The 17073-nt window shown below is 30.6% G+C and overlaps 1 protein-coding gene and 1 pseudogene across 6 annotated transcripts; one reads left to right on the forward strand and one right to left on the reverse strand.

Annotated features, from left to right (window-relative positions):
- LOC145188325 (glutathione S-transferase C-terminal domain-containing protein-like) lies at window positions 1-14049 on the reverse strand. Of its 5 annotated transcripts, none has more exons than XM_090080555.1 (9): window positions 13881-14049; window positions 12601-12824; window positions 12331-12366; window positions 11497-11934; window positions 9127-9328; window positions 8826-8999; window positions 2838-2998; window positions 1375-1565; window positions 1-405 (listed from the first exon to the last, which is right to left on the reverse strand). In XM_090080555.1, the coding sequence occupies exons 4-9, from the start codon at window positions 11917-11919 to the stop codon at window positions 60-62; spliced, it is 1497 nt and encodes a 498-aa protein (XP_089936681.1). In that variant the 5' UTR covers window positions 11920-11934; window positions 12331-12366; window positions 12601-12824; window positions 13881-14049; the 3' UTR covers window positions 1-59. The 5 variants fall into 5 exon arrangements, 4 of the variants coding, with proteins under 4 accessions (XP_089936681.1, XP_089936680.1, XP_089936679.1 ...); XM_090080554.1 differs by lacking the exon at window positions 13881-14049 and adding an exon at window positions 13667-13801; XR_016450301.1 differs by lacking the exon at window positions 13881-14049 and having other exon boundaries at window positions 1375-1577; window positions 12601-13660.
- A 470-nt stretch (window positions 14050-14519) lies between these two features.
- LOC149892508 (uncharacterized) lies at window positions 14520-17073 on the forward strand (annotated as a pseudogene). The gene has a single exon (XR_016450300.1). The product of XR_016450300.1 is annotated as an uncharacterized LOC149892508 (transcript).

Raw genomic sequence — 17073 nt, forward strand, 5'->3', positions numbered from 1 at the left:
TAAATAAACGAGTATCCTTATCAATTGGTTCAGTGATACTAAAAAATACATTAAGTACTCTAGACTATAATTGAACTAACAGTATCAGAGCTTTCACTAGTGATAATACCAACCAGTATGTTATTTTTCGGTGAACAGCTTTCTGGCATCATCAAATAAATGTGTGTTTTATATGAACCTCTCGATTGCGCATTAAGAGCTCGATCGTGATCAATCAGTAACATTCCCCTTTTGCCTTGTTTATTATATTGGTTTTCACAGTCCGATGACGTTTGATCAGCAGAGCGTGCTAGTAAAAAATATTGTTCCTCTGTAAGACAAGAAAATGCTTCACTTTTTGGGTAAATTATCTTTCCCGTGGGTCGAATACTTCCATAGCAACAAGGAGACACAACAAAAGAAGCCCTAAAATAAACCACTTTAAAATAGCTGTACAAGTTTATGAAAAGTTTCAGTGTTCAGGGGTTAATACTAGTATACTCACGCTTTCGTAGCACCACGAACTTCTTGAAAACGTAAAAATTTTTATACTTTAAATATATCTTCGTGATTATAGAAAAAAATCACTAACTCTTAATTACCTACACCTTTAATTTTTAAGAACTGACTGTGATTTTGATTTTTTTCTTTTGCGAAGTACGAGAAAATTTGCGTAAATAAGCACGTGTTTGTTTCATAACACTAACCCCAGGCTTTATATATACGAAAGGAACGAATTTTTAGCTTCAAAGGTTTTGAAAGCAAAAGTCAAACACGGTTAATTACACAGGCCAGCGAAAAAAAAAACTTTTAACCATTATCGATTCTAAGTTTTTGAGTCTACTGAGTTAGAAAAAATAAAAAATAAAATAAAAAAGTCGCATCACCCAACTTTTTTTTCAAATCTAAATATACGGAATGTAAGAAATTCATTACGTTATCTTATATCTGTGCATGTTAATACGCCAACACATATAGTCAATCTAAATAAATAGGTTGGCAGTAGTAGTGCCGTATTCTACCACTTGAATAGTGCTCTTTATTTTCCAACCTTATTATTTTTTTTTCTTCTTCTTCGCCTACAGCAGTTTCTTTTCTTTCAGTCAACATAACCTCACTGTTCAACTTTATTGTTCAAAGTCAAGATGGCATGATTTTCCATCTTGACTTTGAACAATTAAAAATCAATATTAGACGGACTAGTTTTAAGAATATTGTAATTAAATCCATTGTCTTTTCACGTCATATATTTGTCGACAGTCGTAGCAACAACTGGCTCGATAAAAAGATAATACGCTTTGGATAGCATGCAGATCGTCAACAATAACGTTGCATTAATAATAAATCATTAGATAATAATTTAGATAGCAGAAGAAAAAAAAATCTGTAACTAACTTGTTTTTAAAACACATATCAAGCACAAGATCTGTAGCAGAGCCACAAGCGTGAAGCGTCATACCAACATCGAAAGGCTCGTCAAAATATTCCAGATTAGATAACAATAAAGAAACATTTGTAAGTTTCAACATTTCTATACGTGATTTTGCGCGTTCTATTGACTCCTCTTTATTCTCTATCATAACAACCTACAATCGAGGCTAAATATTATAAACTACAATATTAAAATAGTTATAAATTTTATTTTTTTTTAAAAAAATAATCAACAATATATAAATTACAATAAACAAACGAACGTAAGAAAATTTATGTGTTTCTATTTTCAAATTGCTATTTTCAAATTAAAAAAAAAACAAAGGAAAATGTAACAAAAAATAGGGGAACCCGGGGTAAGACAGGATACTTAAGCAAAACAGTCAGATTGGGATACGAAGACACCTATATATTTCCCCCTATTTTACTGATCATGAAGCCATATGTATATCCTGTATGATTCCGTAGTAAAATAGTAATATATCATCCACCATGATGGCTAGCTTCAATATGGCAAAGGTCCTGAAAATCCCATCTTGCCCCAGGTATAGGGGTAAGATGGGATACCCATCCCATCTTACCCCTATACCTGGGGCAAGATGGGATTTTCAGGACCTTTGCCATATTGATGGGATACCCATCCCATCTTACCCCAATCACCAGGGCACGATGGAGTGACAGAAATCCCATGAATAAAAATGATGCTAAATTACATTAAATTAATAAAAGTGAAAAAAATTGAAATGAGTGCCAAATTTAATCTCTATTGGCATATAAAAGTATGCTACGTATGGGCATATTGCTATAACCTATTGCCCAGAAGGCAAAAGTATTTATTTATTTAGCATATGCAAAAGAAAAAAGCACAGAAAGTGAATTTCAGAAAGTGGTAAACTATGTAAATATATAGTGCATGGGGCAAGATGGGATACACTTATACCATCTTGCCCCAACTGGTGTGATGATAAGTTAGCAATGTTTTCAGTAACAAATGCCGTTTAAGCTCGATTAATTTATCACAAATTTAGTCATATAAGTCAGCATTAAAGTAACGAGTTGCAGGTTCAGCGAAAACTTACTTCTTTATATTTTATATATTTTTATCAGTTTCATCGCATTTTACATCAAACATCTAAAAATTAAACTTTTTCTAATATTTTTTCAATGCGTTTAAAACTTTCATTCTCGTTGTAGTCAAAACATCACGTGATCAAAATTTCACAGTCTGGTACCTTGCCTTTTCCAAAACATGCAGCTGATGTAGCGCAAATTCATAATCCCGTCTTGCCCCAGTATCCCGTCTTACCCCGGGTTCCCCTATTTAAATTTATATTCTTAAATAAATTTACATTTTTATAAAATCCCAGAATAAAATTTTTTAACGGGATAGTAATTAAACTTTTTCACGGAATAATAATTAATCTTACATTGCAATCCCTTCTTAAGAATGCTACAACAATTCCCAGGTGGCCACCACCAGAACAAAAGTCTACCACTCTATCACCACTTTTTAAAATAGTTCCAAGCAACGAAATCATATTCTCGATTTGTTGTCTTTTGCGCAGTGCTCTTCCAGGATCTAAATCCCCTATTAATTAAAGAAATCTTCTTTTAATTGAAATTACATTGTGCTAAATGCAAAATTAAACGTAAATCCCCTATTAATTAAAGAAATCTTCTTTTAATTGAAATTACATTGTGCTAAATGCAAAATTAAACGTAAATCGAAAGATTTGTTGAGTATACAATGTTTTTATAAGTAAAAGTTTAAAAAGTTAAAATAATGTAAAGTGAAAAGATGGCAGAAACATAATTTACTTAGAATTTCTTTGTACTGTGGGCATGACCTACTATATTACACGGCCGTATATGTTACATTTTAGAGGCCGATTCTAAGAGGCCGATTCTAAGAGGCCTATTTGCGCAAAAAAGCAAATGACATTGCAATATGTGAAAATGTAATTTTAAAACATCCTTAGTAATGTTCCTTTTGATCATAGAAACTATTGTGAAAAATATATTTAAAATATTCCAAAATTAAGGGGTATCACATGACAACACAAATTTTGAACCTTCGTGCTAGCACAGCCACTAAGCCAAAAAAAAGCACTCTGTCTTCAGATATCAGTTAAAATATTTTATACCAGCATATGTCACGTGTTGTACTAAATAAAGTTAAATCAAACCGAAAATATGTTCATTGGGATGGAAAATTACTTCTAGATATTTCTGGAAACCATGAAAAAGTGGGCCGTTTACCATCCTTGTTTCCAGTCGAGGTGTTAAACATCTTTTGCATGTGCCTCAGCTCCCTAATGGCACAGGAGAAGCAATAGCAAATGCGGTGGTCGTAGCAATCAACAACTAGCACTTAGTTGAAAATGTGAAAGCGCTGTCATTTGACACCACTGCCAGTAACTCTGGAATTTGAGCCAGTGCAGCTGTTCTAATTGACTAAAAGATTTTATTATATCTAGCATGTCGCCATCACATATATGAGGTCGTTCTCGGAGACGTATTCAACTCCTTGGCTGGACCATCTGCTGGATCTGATACTTTGTTGTTTAAAAGATTCCAAGGAGCATGGCGATTGATGGTTCATGACATAATTCCAGATGGTATATCAAACGAAAAAACAACGAAAATTTTCAACAACAACATAGTAATGATAAAAGAGGCTGCTGAATTTGCTGTGTCATGTTTGCAGTCAGTCTCGTGATGACTATAGAGAGCTGAATTACAACTAATCTATTTGGGACATATGCCACCTAGAGGCACCCATCTGGTGGCACCCGGTGCAATATATCGGGCTAGATGGATAGCTAAGGCGATCTATTCGTTTAAGCTTTTTCTCTTCTGGCCCCAATTTCGAATGACTGATCGAAAGACAAATATAGTTCGTTCATTTAACATTTTCACCTGTTTTGTGTATATCCAATCAATAGTTTATAGCATCGCAAACCATTCAAGCTCCACTTAATGATCTCAAGTGCTTTGAAATGCTAGAATTTTATAAATCAATTCGAATATGCAAATGCGAATATGGCAATAAGACATTGTGTCGTCATACATGGTATTTGAGCGAAGAACTAATTGCTTTCAATTTTTTTGATGACAGAATATGTGCAGCTACCAAGGCTGAAATGGTTCAGGCGATCAAAACAAACGTTGAAAATCGTCCTAAAGATCAATGTTGAAATCATCCATCAAAACAAATGTTGAAAATCATCCTAAACAACCATAGACCAAGGAAAACAATATTGCATCACTAAAACCCAGTAAACTTTGTTACTGAACATGACGTTTTTTGAAATCCTCGCATCAGACTGGCTGAAAAATGATCCTAATTTGCAGAGCCAGGATAGTGTCTTTGAGGCAAATCGGCAGATTGTTCCTGGATTGAGTGTTATGAATGACAGAGCATAAAAATTAACAATTTACTTTTTGGTTGTTTATTTGAAAAACATTTAAAAGTTAGAAAACTATTGATAATTTTGAAATTGAAAACATAAAAAATATTACTTAAAGTTTTAAAGGCGGACAAAATAAAGTAGAAAAATCAAATTAAAAAAAACCAACATTATAAGTAGATAACATAAAAATAGATAAAAACATACAAAGAACATAAATCTAAACCTTTGATTTCTTTCTAAATTCTCAATGTTGTTGCCAAATTAAATGTATGATGTACAAATATAAACATATAATAGATACAAATATTTATAATATACATAGATATATACATCTTGTACAGAAAGTCAAATGCACTTATTATTTTTTAAGTTATGGTAAATTTGGACTTGGTACAAAGAGAAATTCCAATGCAGGGTCCATGTATTTTTCTTTTTCTTTTTTTTCTTAACCATTTATTAAGAGAAAAAAACACAACTTTGAAAAAAGAAAACAAAATCTTTTGTGAAATGAAATATTAAACACAACTAATAAAAAAAATTAACGAGAAGAAAGTGCAATAAAGTTTTAACGCACTTACTAATTTTTTATATAGAAATACATTAATATGGGAAATGACCCTCGTTGTTTTTGATACATGCTTGTAATCGCCTTGCCATTGATTCAATAGGATTTTCAATCATCTTGATTGGTATTCCAGAAACTATAACTTTGTCAAACCTTCTTTAAGCAATTCGTGACTAGTTAATTGCTTTTTTGTCAGCTGATAATCCATCAAATTTCGATCAGGTTTAAGTCAGGTGATCATGCTGGCCAAGTCATGAGTCGAATATTACTTTCAACGAAATAATTGGTGATTGAATGCGCTGTATGACATAGAGAATTGTCTCATTGAAATAACCAGTTTTGATCAGCCTGGAATAAATTGCGGCTAAGGATGAGCGAATTTTCCAAAATTTCACATTACCCATACTGGTTCAATCTTCCTTCGTATATTTTATGACAGCCAACGCCTAAGCCTGATTACCACCTTTTTGAATACGGCTATGTGTTGCTACAAATATTTTTCCTTATTTTTGCGACGAACAAATCATTTAAACATTCTTTGCACCATTTTTTTTGTTTTTAGTGATCAGTTAATGTCAACATAGACTCTCTTACAGCATGAAATGAATTTAATTCTTTTTTGCGTAATAACTTAATGTCGTACGACTGTTTTATCTACAAGCGAACTATTGATTTCTATACTCAAAGCTGCATCTTTTTAGCATGTAAAAGCATGTTTTCATCGCGAGCTGACAGTTTTTTTGGACGCCCAATACGAAGTTTATCATTGACACAACCAGTCGATAAATAATTTTTTATTGTTGTGCGAACGCTAAATTCAGAAACATTTAAGCGTCTGCCGATTTGTCTATTGCTAATTTTTACTTAATGCATGCCAATGACTTACCATTTGGTTTTCGATGAGACAGCTCTTTTACCTATGAAAATATGATCTTTTGACAAAGTTTTATAAATTGAAAATTTCATAAGGTTCGAATCAATTTGTAGACGCAGTCTTTATGCGAAATAAAATCAGAATAAGAATGCAAATACAATATCCTACCACTAGCAGGCTGTTGAGTGATGAAAATGCAAAAGACTGCAAGAAAAGAATCTATCAATTAACGAGAGTTACGAGTTTTCCTATCAAAGTGCGTTTAAGCTTTATTTCGAAAAATTGAAAGGGTTTAATAACCCCGTTAATTTTCTCATCACCCTCCACCTCCTTTATGATATCCTTACAACTTTTTACTTCTCTAAATTGTAAAATTAAACCATTAGTAATATACTAAACGCAAAAATGCGGACCACATCTCGTATCGGGTTATCGTTTCTTAAAAGAATTATACACGTTTAAAAAATTGTGTTTAAATTTTCTGTACAAGGTGTATGTTTTTAAATACACTTAACAGCAAAATTAACGCACCACTCATAAATTCTGACTTATTTTAAAAAATATTATGTAATTCCCGGATTTATCATTTACAAAGATGATAGTAGTGTTTATTGGTATGCCTTTTGTAGGTTTTATTCCGTTTCCCCTAGTTAATTTCGAAATTATAACAGCTTTTCATAAGTACCATATTTTGCTGTAATTAAACCTGACTTCTAAAAGAAAAGTATGTAATGCTTTTAAATTCTTTTAACAGTAGAAAAGATAACTGTCATTTGAGCAATGCGCGTTCTAGACGAAATTTAAGTCGTGATGAATGTGTTGCAACTGTTACTTTGTCCGATGAAGGATTAACAAATCGCTATCTTGGTAGAAGATTTGGAATGTCTCATACAACAGTCGGTGAGGTTCTATAAAGGTTTGTAGAGACCAATTATCACGTAAGATGAGTTGGCCAAGGCAGACCACGAGCTACCAATGCCGTGGAGGACCGATTTTTAATGCTTCGAACACTGAGAAAACGGTTCACTACTGCACGAAGTCTCCAAATACCACTTACTGAGGTTCATGGAACTGCTGTTAGTCAAGATACCATACGAAGACTTCGTGCTTTAAATTTACAACCTCGGGCAACAGCTATTGGTCCCAGAATGTCTGTAGACAACCGAAGAAACAGACTGGCTTTTGCAAAGAGGCATATGAATTGGGAAATACATGATTGGGAACAGGTCTTATTTATAGATGAGTCAAGATTTTGCCTTGTAAGTTCTGATCGCCGCCGCCGAGTGTACAGAAGAACAAATGAAAGATATTTTCCTTGTAACATTTGAGAAACCACTTTATATGAGGGCGGCTAATTAATGGTATGGGGCGGAGTATCTTTAACAGCTCGCACAGAGCTTTTTATTGTTGATGGTGGACGTCTGACTTTTCAACGATACATAGCAGATATTTTAGAACCTTTTGTGGTATCTTTTGCACCGTACATTGGAGATGGATTCCTTCTTATGCAGGATAATTCTAGACCACATACGGCACATATTGTTACTAAATACTTAAATAATGTTAATATTCAAGTTGTGGAGTGGCCAGCTTGCAGTTCAGATATGAACCCAATAGAGCATCTTTAGGACATAATGCGACACCGCGTTAGAAGCCAGCATCCACCACCTAACAGCCTAGACGAGCTGCGACAAAGTCTTATCTGCGTGTGGGAAGAAACGATTACATCTCTAATTGAAAGTATGCCACGGCGCTGTCAGGCTGTGATAACATTAAGAGGTAGTAACACTAGTTATTGATAAGTCAAAAATGTTTCATTTTAAGCTGTATAAGTGTGCATAACAAAAATAATCATTTAACTTTATTTTGTTAAACAAACCATATTTTTGATTTTAGTTTTTTTTTTCACCATCTTCAAAGTCAATTTTATTATTACCATCAAAATAATTGTGCTCATGTGTTTTATTCTTAATGTTTGTCAAAATATATGATAATATTGATGACAATTAAAATAAATCGAAATGTATTAGTGGTGCGTTAATTTTGTGGTGACGTATACATAAATCACTTGTATGAAAACACAAAATGCCAGTTTTCTGTGAATACCTTTTTTATTTGTACTCGTAATATTATATTTTTTTGTTTGTACTCGTAATATTATATTTTTTTATTTGTACTCGTAATATATTTTTTTATTTGTACTCGTAATATTATATTTTGTTATTTGTACTCGTAATATTATATTTTTTTGTTTGTACTCGTAATATTATATTTTTTTATTTGTACTCGTAATATTATATTTTGTTCAGATGAGATATATGTTTTTTCTCTGTAATTGTGCAGCCATCTTTTTTATAAATAGGCCTCTTAGAATCGGCCTCCAAAATGAAACATAGCTGTTTAATATAGTAGGCCATGATGTGGGAATGAGGAAGGAGATGGAAATGATGTAACAAAATTTTTAATATACAATTAAAATCAAAGAGGATGAATTATCAGTTTTTAAAAATAATTCTTTTAATTAAAAACAAACAAAAAAAAGTAAATTAAACAAAAAAACAACCTTTTAAAGGGTTCAACTCTGCTGGCATATTATTCCAATCAATAGGTTGACTTGTAAATGTTTCAAACTCTGGGTTAATGCAGTTTGATTTTAAAGAGTCAAATATAAGTGGCAAGTTTTTTATGATTTTAAAATGCATTTGTTTTGGGTTGATTGACTTTACCTCAAATGTAACTGAAAAATATGAAGTAATAAGTAATAACCTTTAAAAAAAGTTAAAACTACAAAAACTTTTATAATAATTTAAAATTAAACAAATAAGTTATGAGAAAAGAAAAAGTAATCAAAAAGATTTTTTTACCATGTTTAACATCAGGAGCAATAGGATAAATGAAATATTGTCCTTGGTTAGTGTTGCAACCTTTAAAGCTTTTTTTTTGCCACATTTCATGAACATAATCAATGACATGTTTGTAGTATATGTAAGAAGTGCATCTAAGAAGCCACTTGTGTATGCTTGGCAATTTAGAGAAGAATTCTTTTGCTACTGTCAAACATGGAATCTAAATATAATCAAAAATATCTTAAAACTAATAATATTTTTAATTATTTTTGATTCTAATATTTAACCATCACTGACTTCTATCAGTTCAAATGATAAATACTTTTTAAGTTTTTGTTCCAAATTATTTATAAAAACATCAGATTATGAAAACATTTTTTAAAAACAATTTTACTCTTCGCAAATTTGTTACTATCATTTTGTTTGAAAACTTCATTAACCTATCTATAAGAAACTGTAAGAACCAAATACTATCTGTCTATCATTCATAAACTTCAAAGGTAGAGAAATTCCTTAAAAATTCAAGAAAAACATCTGATAATAAAAAATTTACACATTTATACCATGGTATGAACATGCTTATTTAGCAAAGTTTATCTTTGTTAACAAAATTCTCTAACATTAAATTATCATTTGGCCTGACATACCACACCCAAGGAAACAAAGAAAAAAAAAAGTACAGTGATATAAGGTGGTAATAAATATACAGTGATATAAGGTGGTAAATAACAATGAGTACTTGAAAAAACAAATATATCTTTACTTGTTTATAAAAAAGTAAAGATATATTTTGTTAAATAAAGATATATTTTGTCAAACTGCTTGAGGATTTCTTTCTGTAATAATATAAGTTTCTCAAATTGTTTTTGTGTTGTTTGTTTGTTGATTATTATTAAAAAAAAAACTTCTCATCCAAAACAAAAAACAAGAAACTCAAAATCTACAGAGTCCAGCTTCCTTGCTGACTTAGTAATCAACAACTAGTTTTGGTACTTCTCATGGATTCATCATCCTAAAATATAGCTGAATATCAAATTTCAGCATAAAAGTATAATAGTAATATAATATCTTCCATTTAGGAGCATGTACTCTTGAATTTACATTTAAATTTGATCAAAAGACATCCAGCTGAAAAAAGAATTATCTTTATTATAAGAACCCAAGAATTTCACTTGTACGTGTTACTAAATCTTACCAAGAACTAATACCCACATATCTGTCTACTGAGCCAAGGTTGTATTTTTGTGAAAATTGATTTTGATATTGTAAATGCATAGAACAATAAATTCTTGATGCTTAAACATGAACACATTTTTTGACAACATTTGAAGCATTTGTGAACGTGTGAATTATAATAAGTCCCTCAGCAAGTCCTCAGTATCAATGAAAATCAAAAAACCTTTCCTTGTTTTTATCTCAGATTTGGAGATGATCTTGGGTGGTCTTTGCATTCAATGGTGGACTTTGAATATAGTTATTTTAGTTGTTTCTCCATGCAGGACTTTATTGATGTCATGAAGAGATTTTAACTCCAGTAACAAAGTATCTTCTCTGAAAATGGAAAATTAGATAACTGAAAATTTTGTTTCTCATATATTAAACCTGCATAAATTCTCATTTATACAGATTATTTTGATTCATTATATCACCTTTTCCTTAATTACTAACCTGCTTAAACTCCTCATATCCCACAAAACAATATTATTGAAAGACTTTAAAAATAAAGAGATAATTGAGATAAAAGAGATGATGAAACTAAAAAAGCCAATTTTTTTAAAAAATATTAGTGGAAGTTTCAAGTGTTGCAGCATGAAAATAGGTTAAGTAAACAATGAGGGAAAATGGTGCATTTTCACAATTTAATTAGTTATTGGACAGCCACCTCTTAATAAACTTTGGATGCAGAATTTTCAGAGGAACATGAAAAACCACATCCAGAGACTGCAGTTTGTTGGTAGAATGAGGAAGACAAACATTACAAGTCTAATCTTTCAAAATCAAACTTGAAAAAAATCTTGATCATTTAGAACAGAATAGGTGTTTAAACTAGATCCTTTGCAAGTTTTAAAACACAGAACTACTAACAAATTTTGTCTTCTAATTTAGCTTAAGTAACTATATTGATAATACATAAAAATATTTAGTTAAACAACAAAAAGTATTTACTTTACTAATGTAAAGTAAATACTTTTTTGTAAAATTATTTTATCTAATGTATATTATAGCCTAAATTTTAATAAAAAACATAAAAAATTATCATTATTTAAATAAATTTTTAACAATAACTTCTAGTTTAAGTTTAATATCTTCTGATTCATTGCAGTAGGTTAAATCTTAAACTAAGTTTAAAATAATAATAATAATAATAATAAAATAAAAAAAACTTACCCAAGCCAAACATTCTAACAGCATACTCAATAATAACAAATCTACAACAGTCAAATTGAAGCCAACAAGAAAAGGCCAGCAAAAATCTGATTTTTCTAATAAATCAGAAGAAATTTGCTTTTTTAAAGGTGATAGCTCTTTCTCACAGACACACTCAAAATGGTTATGGAGCTTGTAAAAACTGATGAGGGAATCTTCAATTGACTCATATACTTCACATGTAAGATTTGCTCCATCTCTATTAACAAAAACATCCTTTTTCTTACTACTAAAGTATTTCATAAAATTTGGAGTTTTTTTAGGGATGTTTAATTCTTTCTCAAGTTGTATAAACTGAATAGGAATTTCAATAGGATAACTCTTGGCTTGTACACTTTTAATAAAACTTTGCACTGCATTTGGAAATCCCTCCTCACAAAACATTGTCCAATTGCTTACCTATGAAGTAAGTAGCAAATTAGTTAAATCTTTCTCAATTATGCAAGTAAACAAGTCATAATAAATTACAGAAACAACCAATTAAACTAAGTTATTTAGAAACAAGGATTTCTGAGTGATAACTAAAGTGTAGGGAAGAATTTTTAACTTATTTAATCGACAACTATGACTTACATAATTTATTAGTTTAAAAAGAAAAAATCAGAAAAATTGAAAATAATTCAGGCACATATTAAAAAAATCTGCTTAAGTATTGAAATCACCTAAATTACAATTAATGAAAAGAAAATCACACATTTGAAGTAAAACATTTTCTCATTGATATTCTAAGCTATGAAGGTGAAAACAAAATATGCAAATATAAAAAAAAAAGTAAACAATAATACTACTTCTTACTGCAGAACATGCTTTTAAACAGTTTTGTTTGTAACCCTAGAAATTAAAATGATGCGAAATCTTTAAAGCTATATACAATAATGAGCAAAAAGTATTTTAAAATTAAACCTGTTTGGGTTGTTGTCTACTTAGGTGGGTTGGAATAAAGGGACAAAAACTTTTAACACATAAAGTAACTCTAAGTTAAGTTAAAAAAATGTGCTCTATATAAAAAAAAAAAATAATTATGTAGACTCATTGATACATACATAACCAAAGTAATACTTATACCAACAGTAATTCTTTCTCTTTTTTTTGCAGTGCATCATTTTCATTACATACTGCATACTTTATAATTTCTCGAGAAACATTAGACAATCCAACAGAATAAAAGTTTTCAGCAAGGTTAAATCTGGGATTCTGATTTTTTGTGTCATTAAATTCTACAGGGAGGTTCTTGTCATGGCACACAATAAGTGATATGAAATAAGCAGCTCTGCTATGAATAGAATCACCTAAAATCAATGACATATTGCTTAAATGATCTAAAATAAAAAAAACAAATTTTACAAAAAATAGCTTATATAATCCTAGCAATATCCATTGTTTTAATTAGGAGTGCTCAATGTTTTAAGTACTTGAAGTAGAGATCAAATGTAGAACATTTAACCAATTTTTTTGCTGATTATATATACCTAGTTTATAACTGTGTTAGATCTATAGTTTATAGGTAATTCCTAGTTAAATATCATTTAAACTATGATACCTCTGGTAGTATTTAAAATGTGAAACTATTTTTCTAGGTAGTTCTAGTTTGTTTTTGAAAGTCCCATTAAAACTATAAGCTAACAGTAATGTGAACCATTTTCTATTACTATTTTACTGAAATTTAGCAAAGTTTGTTGTTAGACTCATTTTTTAGCTACTAAAGAATGGACTGGAAATTAAAGCATATACTTATTAAGAAGAATCCTACACTGTCTAGATATAAAAACTTAAAGCTGAAAGAAAAAGTCTAAGAGAAAATTCTTATGTAATGTAATAAGAAACAATGTGTACTGTAAAAATTCTGAAAGTACAAATCAAATATTAGTGGAAGTTTCAAGTGTTAACTGCTGAAAGTATTAACTGCTTTCATAATATAAATAAATTATCTATGCTGTTTTCTAGTGTGATTTTTAATTTTTAGCACTTTCTAAGTTGGTTACACATATGCCCTTTATATCAGTTTAATACGTGATACTCTTTCTGCAGGTGTTTTTGCAATGTTAACAAGGATTGGATCATAAAGTCAAAACAAGGAGTTGAGATCAAGGACAAGACCAAGAATCTCAGTCTCAAGGAGAAGGCCTTATACCTTGTCAAGTTTTTGATGAAGCATGAGAGTCTTCAATTGTTCTCATTGGATAGGTCAGAGCTATTGTTTGGGACATAACTTTAAAAGGCAATACATATGTTTGTTTTAACTTCAACATACACAATTTCAGGTGTTAAGGCTTCAAAATATGTTCTTAAAGAAGGCAAGGAAAAAGACCCAAGTGCAACAAGACTTGATAATATATGCATATTACTTTAAATAAAAATTTTAACTTTGTATAATAAATTCGTAACTCTTCTAATCTTTACAGTTAAAGACAGATAGTAAATAGATTCAGGTTGTTAAAGGCACGTGGAGGTGTTTGCCTTGGAAATCTAGAAATTCCATAAAGTCGCCAGGGGGATGGTTTATTAAAAATTATCAGTCCGCTACTTAGACTGGGGAACAAAAAAAAACTTTTTCTTTGGTGCCTGAAATTTTATAACTGATTCTAGTTATATTTTTAACGCAGATTCCAATAATACCATTGATTTTTTTCTATCAGCTCTAGTTTTTGAGATATTTAAGTTTTTCTGACTCAACGGTTCAATAAGTGCATTACAGTTACAGATCATAGTTAACCAGCATATTTTTTCTGCATTGGATGCATTAATTGTCGAATTTGTGATATAGATGTTGTAATATATTGAAAATTAGAAGTTAAAAGCTTTTGACATGGTATCATCAGATTTCGAAGGACCTTCACCATCAAAATCAAGGTTCAGCTGAAAAGAATCGAATGACAACATCAGAGACTTCAGTCCATGGCCTTCTTTATAGAAGGCCTCGACACCGTGCGCGATTTTTTTTGACTGAAGGCCGGTTTTTAAAAACTTCTTATAAACGCAAATTTTGTTTGGATAAAGGTGTAAAATATTGATTGCTATTTTTCAGAAATGTTTAAAGTTATTCTTCAAGTGAATTTAAATTAAATAATTTAGAATGCCTTTAAAATGCTGTGTTCCAAAATGTTCCTCAAATTATAAGTCTTCAGGTTGTAATGTATCTGTATATAAATTCCCTCGTGAAGAATCTGAAAAAAATAAATGGTTTATAAGTATCCCTCGTTTAAATTGGACCGTTACAAAATTCACTGCTGTTTGTAAATTGCATTGGCCAGATGAAGCGGAGTTTACATTATGTCGTGGTAAATTGAGACCGATTCATGCTCCATCAGTGTTTCCAAATATCTCTAAAAGTTGTCTCTCCTCTCCACCACCAAAAATGAGAAAGACTTTATCTTCTTCTTCAAAAAGAGGTATCAAAAAAGATGAATTAGAAGAATATAAAATAATTGATAATTTAAACTTTGGAGAAATCGAAAAATACTTATCTAATGATAATGATTTGATTACATACAAGCAAAACAATTCAATTTTCATCCAATCTAAAGTATTCAATTGTGGAGTTCCACTATTTTTGCTGATAATTAATCAAAGTTTGTTGTTCGAAGCGTTTCATTTTGGTTCAAAATGTACTATTAAACCTCTGTCAAATAACAAAATTACTTCTCTTTGTACAAAGTCATCTTTAAACGAAGCCCTTAGATATCTGAAAATTAAGGATAAGGATCATAAAATTCAAATAATTCTTGAGCATCTAAATGTAATGGGAGATCATTCTGTGGGTTGTGCTGTCTATTCTGCTGATATAATAACGAGAGCTTTTGAATATTTTGCAACAAGTCGTTCCACCTACCATCGATTATGTTATGATTATCAGTTGCCAAGTATTCGAACTTTGACGCGCATAACTTCAAAAATAAACTCTCAGGATGATTTAACTTTTTTAAGTTCTGTGTTATCGAACTTAGATGAAAAAAAAAGAAATTGTGTTTTATTGATAGATGAAGTTTATGTAAAAACAGCATTATTATATCAAAGTGGAAATATTTTTGGAAATGCTGTTAATGATCCAGAGAAATTAGCTACTACTGTACTTTCATTTATGGTCAAAAGTCTTTATGGTGGACCTGAATTTTTAGCAAGAGTTTTACCAGTTAGTAATCTGACTTCAGATTTCCAACTAGAACAATGCAAATTAATTGTAGACACCATAGAAACCTCTACATGTAATGGTAAAGTAATTGCAATTATTACAGATGGAAATAAAGTTAACCAAAGCTTCTTTTCTAAATTCAAAACAGTAGAGGGAAAACCTTGGTTATGTCAAAATGGTTCTTATATTTTATATGACTATGTTCATCTTTTGAAGTGCATAAGAAACAATTGGCTAACAGAAAAACTAGGTCAGTTGCAGTTTATTCATAATGAAATAACTCACATTGCAAATTGGAGAGATTTAATTAACTTATATACACTTGAAAAAAACCAGTTAATAAAGTTATCCAAATTGACTGAAACATCAATAAATCCTAAACCAATAGAACGACAAAAAGTAAGCACTTGTTTACAAATATTTAGTGAAGAGACAGTTGCAGCTCTAAAAACTCATCCTAAAATAGAACAAGAAAGTGTCAAGGGTACTGTTATTTTTTTGGAGTTAATTATAGAATTTTGGAAAATAGTGAATGTTAAATGTCCAGGTGCCAATGCTAGATTTAGGGATGAGTCGCGTAATGTAATCAGATCTTCAGATGACATTAATTTAAAAAAGTTGCTCGCTATTGCAACAATGGCTGAAAATATGAAACCAACATCTGGTAAACGTGTTCGCCAGCTTACGAGAGATACAAGCAATGCTCTTTCACATACTTGTCGTGGCCTAGTTGATTTGTCTTGTCATCTTTTATCAAGTGGAAATGAATATGTTATTTTAGGTTGGTTTTCTAGTGATCCAATTGAAAAATGTTTTGGAAAACTAAGGCAAGGCTCTGGTGGTACTTACTTTATAACAGCTAAATCAGTTATCCAAAAAGTACGTATTCAACATGCTAAGCTGGTGCTACAACTAAATATTGATGTAGAAGGAAATGATGGCCATGACTGTCTTTTATGTCTTGAAGATTTAAATGATAGGGAAATTGATATAATTTACAATTTAGCAGATCTAGAAGATACTATAAATATAGACATTTTATATGCTATTGTCTATATTGCTGGTTATGTTCAAAAGTGTTCTACTGAAGAAAATGATGAAGATACAACTACATATTATGAAAAATATGGATCTTATTTGAATACTTTAAATAGAGGAGGATTAACTATTCCATCTGATACTCTATCTCAGTGGTCCTTATTTTGCTACATATTTTTTACTTTATTAGATAAAAGAGTTTGCAGAACATTTCTTATACGACAGTTTGCATTTATTGCAGAGTTGTACCGTTTTTCTATTGCAAAGAAACAATGCCAAACATTAGCAAACATTTTTTTAAAGAACTTTGCATTACTTCACACTCCCAAAAGTAATAAGAAACCAAACTAAAAGAAATCAAGCTTATGTAA

This window comes from Hydra viridissima, unplaced genomic scaffold (genome assembly GCF_058129835.1).
Source record: "Hydra viridissima isolate aposymbiotic clone 2 unplaced genomic scaffold, HvirCarnegie_v1 scaffold_2, whole genome shotgun sequence".
NCBI classification, from domain to species: domain Eukaryota; kingdom Metazoa; phylum Cnidaria; class Hydrozoa; order Anthoathecata; family Hydridae; genus Hydra; species Hydra viridissima.